The sequence below is a fragment of the Macrobrachium rosenbergii genome, chromosome 53 (assembly GCF_040412425.1).
Source record: "Macrobrachium rosenbergii isolate ZJJX-2024 chromosome 53, ASM4041242v1, whole genome shotgun sequence".
Lineage (NCBI taxonomy): Eukaryota > Metazoa > Arthropoda > Malacostraca > Decapoda > Palaemonidae > Macrobrachium > Macrobrachium rosenbergii.
In genome coordinates this window covers 50773311-50782156 of record NC_089793.1, presented here as the reverse complement: position 1 = coordinate 50782156, position 8846 = coordinate 50773311, and the positions used below count along the sequence as shown (strand labels likewise).

The 8846-nt window shown below is 39.4% G+C and overlaps 1 protein-coding gene across 1 annotated transcript in view; it reads right to left on the bottom strand.

The window, feature by feature from the left end:
- Positions 1–917: 917 nt before the first annotated feature.
- LOC136834450 (hybrid signal transduction histidine kinase M-like) overlaps positions 918–8846 on the bottom strand; it is a 40300-nt gene continuing 32371 nt past the window's right edge. Inside the window, exon 2 of the mRNA XM_067097052.1 lies at positions 918–6345. Within this exon, the coding sequence (XP_066953153.1) occupies positions 4574–6055 (1482 nt within the window). The 5' untranslated portion in view covers positions 6056–6345 and the 3' untranslated portion in view covers positions 918–4573. The remainder of the gene's footprint in view (positions 6346–8846) is intronic.

Genomic DNA, 8846 nt, shown 5'->3' with positions numbered 1-8846 from the left:
TAAATAAAGGGCTACTGGAAGAGAAGCATTACAACTCGGTTACGCATCTGTAAATACGCCCTTGGCCGTCAAACCCAAGACACAGAGCAGGGGAACGACGGCTTATGCAATGTTATCACAAATCATGGGTTTGTATTAATAAATATCAAACACGCAATATATACACAACAATGCAGAAAGATCCCACCAGGATGATAAAGAGCTTAACAACAGTCAGGCAAAGAGATCCGAAACCACGTCTGCAACACATGACGGCCGAAAGCAAACTGGAATGTTTACATCCAGGCAGGTGGGTATTCCGGCCTACCTGGCGGTAGTTACTGCCTAACCACCTTGCTCAAGAGGTCAACGGCCGTTTCCAGCCTACGCTGAAAGTAATTCCTAATATAAAGGACCGACGGTTTGTATATCGTGTCGGAACAAATCGCAGCTACCCTAACACTGTCATTTTACATTTTCCTTCTTCAAAACCTTTCAACCATTCCCTAATCCAAAACACCTTACTTCTTTCGTCTATCTCCTCCTCTATATAAGACAATTTAAAGTAAAAAAGATGTCACCAAGGACCTGTGTTTGTTTTTTTTTTCTAGACACGGGCCTAGTCTAAAAACTGAATGCACAAGACCCTTATATGTATGTGTGTATATATGTGTATGTGATTTACAATTAAATGAGTAAATCACACCCGCACAAATAAGTTTACGGTAGCATGTAAGTGAAAATAAAATCTAAATGATCTGCACCTCATCACAAAACCACAAATCATACAAGCGTGAAAATGTAAAAACTCCTGTGCGCAAGTATAAAACCATTTGTAATTTTGTTTTTCTGCTTCTCTTCTCCTGTCTTCTTTCTCTGGAGATACTGCAGTCAAAAGTTCATACTAAACATGAAGAGGAATGATTATACTAGCCACGTAAAGTATGACCCACTTACTTTTTATTTATTTATTCATTTACTACAAAATGACAAGAAAAATATAAAAACTAGCAAATCACTACAAAATCTAAATTACAGACTGCATTACAAAAACAAAAATGATGAATCCCCTGTAAATGAAGGTAAAAGTGTGACCAATTTAAATTTATTATTTATTCATTTATTATAAAATGCATAGAGAAATACAAGCACTACAACCTAGTCTTTTTGCAAATCATAATGAAATCTAAATCATTTATAGGCTTCATATACAAAAACAAAACAAGAATAAGAATAATTGAAGAAAAAAATACAGCTTATTATAAAATAAAAAACTGTGTTTATTACAATACAGAGCTTGTGAAAATTATAACCAGAATTACAAACAAAATACACATGTATATAGTAGGCTACCAAGCAGTGGCAGATTTAGGTTGGGGGGGGCAAGCAGGCCATGGCCTAGGGCTCCACACCTCAGCCCCAAGAAAAAAGTTAATACTAATAATTAAAATATAAAAATTAACTAAATTAGTGGAATCCAAACTGCAAACTCCAAAGTATGGTTAGCAATGTGATTTGTAGCCCTGAGATGAACAACATAAAGTGCTGCATGACACGGCAATGCCATCTCTTGCCGGCAGCCATCTAGAGGTGCTCAATTAGGAAACAAATCCTGGAAACCTAACGGTCCCCGCCCAGCTGTAAGGGCCCTCTTTGCTTGCCCATCAATGAGAGGGACCCCTAAGGTCACCGGCCACCAGCCTAGGGCACCCCACACCCTAAATCCGCCCCTGCTACCAAGGCTGGTAGTGTGGTACGGTACTGAATGTTTTTCCACACTTCATACCTGGCTAAAATACCGTGCTGTAATTTCGTAGCGTACCCTCAATTATCTTTCTCTACCGTGTGGTGTGGTAAAAATAATTTACCATAATTCCATACTTTTATCGTACCAAGAGCAAACTCAATCTACATCAGTAAAATCCCCTCTTTATGAAAATTTCAATGTTAACAGGTGTACCTTAGCAAGGGACTTTATATGTGCATGTGTATATACTGTATTCAGTTGTTGTAATAATAATGATGATGATGATGATGATAGTATTAACAATAACAGCAATGATGTCAATACTTAAGATAAAATTAGTAATAGCTACTGCTAGTAATGTCTAATTACAACAGAACTACAGTCACATTCATACTCAAGCAGAGTGGAGGAAGGTTGTCCCGAATGGACAATATGGGATTATATGGCTGATACTGTAAACACTTGTGATGTGTTACTTCAAGAATTACACACAGACATACAAATGTTAATATAGGAATTCCAAACATACACACAAACACACATGCATGGTATGTTACAAACCATACCATAATGCTAGCTTTGTAGGTACGAATATGTAAGTTGCAGCTTTATTGCTGAGGATAAACTCTGAAATGTTCAGCCGAACACAATCCAGGATCTTCTTCGCAACCACCACAATGCAATCTTACCCACTTTGCTTTACCCTCTCGCGTGCAGACTCGGCACTTATTTTGTGGGCGTTTTTTTTTTTCTGTTCTTAGGATTGTCATTAGCCAGCGAACAGGTTGAGGGTCAGGTCCAGGTTGCGCAGCTGCCATTCTTCGTCTCTTTCTCTTGGGTGCTTTGGGTCCATTTTTTGTTGCATCCAAAACAATTTACTTCGAACTGTACCCAGGACTTCATGAACGACCATCTTGATGAATGCAGAAAACTTTGACCTTTTTTTTCAAAGTTGTGCAAATTGTAAAATATTACAAACGAATAAAGCACCATCCTAACCATTAGATGCAAACCAAGTTTTCTGAACCAAGCATAAGATTTTCTGGTGGGATTAGAATGTTCAAGTATTTGATCAACCAAGTCCACAGATCGCATTTGCTCATTATACTTCTGAATGGTCAATGGTTTCTTGATCATCTGCTGTCTTCCATCCTTTAAATAAAGGTACCTTTCCACAAAACCTGCATTGTACTTGGTCGTTTTAACATTAACAGGATTTTTATCACATTTCAAAATGAGAAATTCATTTTTTCTTGTAAACACCGACTGATTTACTTGGAGTGACTGATCTAAAAATTCCACGTGTAGCCTCTTCCCTCTTTAGAATTTGGACACGGGGCAAATAATTTTAGCCCAAAACACTTCCTCCTTTTCTTTATATACTGGCAGAAAAAAGTCTGCCTTTATATAAAAGAAGGGACTCATCAACAGCAAAATTTTCCCCTGGTGAAAAACAAGTCGTGCACTTTTCCCGAATCATGTCAAAAAATGTATGCGGTCTTGTCATCGGCTGGCTTGGTTGAGCATCATCTGGGTGGGAAAATCGCAGATATCGCGAGATTTGGGAAAACCTATTGCGGCCCAGTACAGCTGTAAACACAGGTGGCCCTGTGCTAAGCAAAGATTGACTCCAGTAATCAAAAATTGAGGTAACTTGGTGATTCCCATCAATAATTAAAGTGAATTATCCATTCCGACAAAATCTGGCTATTCTTCATTCAGTAATAGAATATCCTTATCCTTTACATCCTCTTTTGATCTCAAATATATATTTTTTAAACATTTTGGATATAAAGTTACTGCTCTGTTGAGTATAAATTGTACACTATTATCATCAGCTGTGCTAACACAACAGATTTCTTCTTCTTCTATGTCTGAAAAATAGCAAAGTTCTGCATCTCCAGTGGTTTCTTCTGTTACTTCTCTTATACCATTTATATCCGATTTATTTATTTTATCTAAGAGCAATACTTCATTTAGTATTTTCCCTTCACTTTCACAACTCATTACTACATTGCTATAGTTATAGGTATGGGCGCCCTGATTTTCGGTAGATTCAGTGTTTTGGTCATCACAGCTGTTTATATCTAAGTATATATCACCTGTATGTGCACATCTCAACAATTCTGTATTCTGTAATTGTGGGAATTCCTCTTTTTTACCTGTTTCTATTTTATCTTGCTTGTTCTGGTTACTTATCTGCTTTTCCTGTATGTCTGTCTTGCTTGTCGAAACTGTCTCAGACAAATTGATCAGATTTGGGTGAAACTTTTCTTCGTCAAGCGTTAAAACATCCGCTCTTCTGATTGTCCTGTTTCAGGCTAATCTTTCCTTCACTACCATCTAATATTCCACATCTCCTGATTAAATTAAATGAGAACAATACTTGTGCAGGAAAATGTCTGTCTAAAACTAGAAAACTTTCAATAAATTCATGTGACAAAATATCTATTTCTAAGTTCACATTCCCCAGACTTTTAATCTCTTTCCTTGCTATTCCTTCTATCACTCTGACCCTGAATCTGGGTTTCTGCAATGCCTAAATATCTGGTTAAAGTTATTTTATCAACTATATTTGCAGTACTACCTGAATCAACGAGTACAGTACATGTCTTTCCGTTTATTGGAATCTTTACAATAGGCAGATCCTTTCTGTTTATTTCTTCCTCTTTCATGGAAGATGCTACTTCTTTGCTCTGTAAATAGGAAAATGCGGATGAACCTTCATTTCCCATTGTAGCTGTTTCTCCTTTTTCTCTTTCATCACCTTGAAAGGATTTACTTTCTCTTCTCTGTAAAGGGGTTAATTGTAACTGACTGGATGGTTTATTTGTATTTGGGCGACTGTTACTTATCTCTATAATCTCTTCTGGCTTCCTTATTATTGAACCAACAGTTTTTAGTTAAATGCCCAATCTTTTTGCAAACTGCACAGATTCTAGGCTTTCTGCATTCATTAGTGGAATGATTGGTATACCCGCAGTTTTCACAAGTTATTTTTGGTGTAGCTCTTTGAGCTGAATTATTCTCTGGTTTTGAATTATTTGTGTTTGAATATTGACCGTTGTGATATCTTATGGGTGGACCATTCCTCGATTGATTCTGTCTTCCTTTCTGGTTTGGATTCCAATTTTTCCTAGTATTTTGTGCATATTTCCTTTGAAAGGAAGTTTGTCTATTCCCTATTTCTCTGGAATCATCATTATACTTGTTATTTCTTTTATATGAATCATTGGTATTTCTGCCTTTCCTTTCATTTTGTGTTTCTGTCACCCCTACAGATTCCTTAGAAAAATCCATCTCTTTCTTCTGCATTTCACGCCTCATTGCTATTAAAGCTGTGAGGCTATCACTTCTAGGATCAAGTTTAACTTTCCTGAAAGCTTTCTTTTCTTTTTCTCCGAGTGCGTTATATATGGTTCCAAACGACAAGTAATTCAAAACATATCTTAAATCGACTAAATTCTCTGCTTCGTCACCAAAATCATTCTTATCTCCTATGGTGATGTCTGTTTTCTGTAAGTCTTCTATTAATCTGTGTGTCGATTCTTCAACGTCTGCATGAAGATTTGCTATGGATTCTCCGTCATAATGCTGGGTAAGGAATTTATTAAGATTATACAATGGATCACTTACTGGTTCCCAGATTGATAAACAAATGCGTTTAAATTCAGTGTACGTGGTTATTTTGTTGAATATAACTGAATTCAAAGTTGTGTGTGCATCACCGCTTTCTGAACTAATGAGAAGCAAGGCTTCGTTAATTTTAGCTCTTTCGTCTGTTATTCCCCCTGCAGAAATGCGACTGTCTGCATCAGCTAGCCACTTGTTCACAGAATATGATTCTAGCCTACTTTTGTCAGGATTTGAACTTTCAACTACTCCACAGAATCGGGTGGCTTGGGTAATGATCGCTGCTTGCGCCACTGTTCTAAATTGAAATGTGTTAATATTATTATTATTATTATTGCTATTTGTGTTATTAGTGTTAGTACTTTCTTGCGTTAACGATATTCGTGAACTTGGCACTGGAATTGGACCAAGTCTAACTGTTGTTGGTCTTGAATTATACGGGCTATTTCTACTAGTATTCAACAATTCATCAAACGAATTCTGCATATTACAATACTTCATGTCACCATCAGACTCATAACACACCTCTACGTCCGTCTCGATTTCCGTCTTGAGTTCCGTCGTTGGATCCAAAGAAATAGAGGCATAGCTGGCAGAGGCATCACTGCCCGCTACACCTATATTTTCATGCTCGGTGAGAGACATCGCTACTGGATCCCCAGTCTCGCTTTTCTGAGGATATCCCAATATACTCATTTTAGACTCTGGTCCTTTGACGTTGTTTGTTCACTTATGGAAACCAACTTTTTTCACTTCCTTCTGTTGTTACTCACCACTTCTATCACTTTTATTTATTTATTATCTTATTTCTTCCAATTTCTCCCGTCACCGATGCACAGATCTGACATCTAGAATTTTATATTTCCTATTTTAGGAACTTATTCAACCCCTCACAGGAACTTGCACTTAAATTCACTGATGGACCCCATTCATTTCCAAAACTCTGACGCCACAAACTGACAGCTTCTTGTTCGAGGGCAGAAACTCTGAAATACCAGAAGGTAAAAGATTATTTGAAAACTCTACATAGAACTGAAGCTTTTAATTTATTGTTCATAACAAACCCATCAATCATACTGAGCCCATATCACAGTCATGATTTCCACAAACACTGATTCCCAAGTCTTCCGGACGAACAGTTGTCCAAACATCATTGTTGGTACACTTTCACCAACAGTCCACTGGAACTAAAGTGAACGCCCCCTACTCTCGGGGGATGCGTACCACAACACCCCCCCTCCAAATACCTAAAATCCGCAAGTACTTAAAACCCCTCTAATAACACTAAGAACTGCCCATTTTGATAGTTTAAACACAAGAAAAACCCTCTAAAAATGCTTATACCTGAGTATTAAAATTATAAGAATATACAGTAATTAGTGAATATTTCTCAGTGAAAAATACCACAAACGGGCGAATTTTCAGCGAATAATGGGTAGATATGTTCCATAGAGAAACTCGCGAATGTGTGAATCCGTGAATCATGAGAATGCGAATGCGGGGGCTTTACTGAACTTCACTCATTCTGTTGTGTGTCTCACAAGACTCTCCATTCTGATGTCATCTTGCTGTTGTGAAATTGTATTCTTGAAGTACTCACTAGATTAATGCCATACCACTCATACCTGACCAGACCTTAGTCTCGTCACCAGTCTCGGACTTGCTGGCACGGCAGAAGCAGGGATGGGGAGAATGGAACAGGATGGAATATAAAATCTAGGCCACAGGTCAAGAGCTGGGACCGATGAGGTCATTCAGCATTGATAGGGAAACTGAGAGGAATAGAAAGGTTCAGAAGGCGTAACAAGAGGGAAACCTTGGAGCCATACTATGAAACAGTTGTTAGAGAGAGCCGAGTAAAGAAGGAGAATACAAACAAAGGTACATTAAAAGGAATGAAAGGGGTTGCAACTAGGGGCTGAAGGGGTGCTACAAAGAACCTTAAGAAATGCCTGTAGTGCACTGCCTGAGGTGCACTGAGGGCACTTCTTCCCTACGGGGCAGGAGTGGGGGGGGGAACGGGCAAAAGGAAAAATGCTCCTCTTTGCCTTTTACCTCTTCCTCCAGTCAAGCCAACAAGAACAAGCGCTATGCACAGGTTAAAGAGAGCACACAACTGACTTCAGCTTACAGAACAAACAGAATGAGGACTGGCACTGATGGAAGACAATGAGCACAAAAAGTATTACGGCTTTTGTGTTATAAAAATTGCAAATTTTAAAGGAATTTGTATTTTTCCTCACATACAAACCTGAAGGTCTTTACATAGGATTTGGCTGCGATGTTAGCTGGAACGGCTGTTAACTTTCAAAGTTGCTAGCTACCAATGGTCTGCACTCCACTTTGCCTTTCAGCCCAGGCACCAGAATGAGGGGTGGCTGAGGTGGGCCGTAAATGTAAAGACCTTCAGGTTTGTATGTTAAGAAAAATACAAATTACTTTAAAATTTGCAATTTGTTCCTCTACAAATATAAACCTTCAGTCTGTACATAGGAGACTTACCCTTTAGAGGGTGGACCCTGGGTAAATCTCTGAGCCGACTTGGAGTTCTACCCACCAGGGAATCTCTTCCTGGTCTTGAAGAGCTGAGGAAGGAGTCCTGTGCCCCTAGTATGTTCAACTGCCAGACTTCTGGGCTTTGAATTATTGAGACTGGACACAGTAGTATCTCATCCCAATTACTACCAAAAAAGGACTCTAATCTGGTGTCAGGGACTGATGGATTCAGTGTTCGCTATGATTTTCCAGGACAAACTTGAACATGACAGGTCCCCATCCCCTCAAGTGCTAGCATTGAAGGTCATGTAGCTCGCCAACTCTCTTTGCTGATGCCAGGGCAAGCAAGAACATTCTTGAGGGTCAGATCCCTGTCTGACGACTCTGTATGGGATGGCAAGACTGTTCGAAGCTTCTCATCAGCATGTAGATCTCCCACGAGGAAGGGAGATCGATGCCCTTCAAGCAAAGGATTTGGTCAAGGGCAGTTGAACATATGGGATGTTCTACTTTCCTCTGTAGCCCAAAATAGCTGAGACGGAGAGAAGCTTCTCTCTGTGAAGGACGAGAAAGTTCGCTACCTCCTGAAGAATAGCTCTGACCAAAGAGAGACCCTGTCGATGACACCAACCACAGGAGACAGCCCATTTCCCCTGGTACACAACCGCAGAGGATTACAAAGGTATCCAGACATCTCTGTCCCTTTGAGGCGAGAAAAGACCTCTCGCTCGCAAGAGATGCTGGATAGTCTCCAGGAATGAAATGACAGACCTTCCACAGCCTGGCGATACCTCTCTACGTGCAGCTGGCATAGCAGGTTGTGCCAAGGGGGAATCTCTCTTGGTACCTTGGACAGTACAGCTAGCAGTCTGGATACCATTTGGCATGTGGCCACTTGGCAGCCATCAGAGTCATACGGAGCTTCAGGGTGATCATGCCCCGTTGATCACCTGACAAATCAGACAAAATGGAGGAAAGAAGTAGGTCTTGA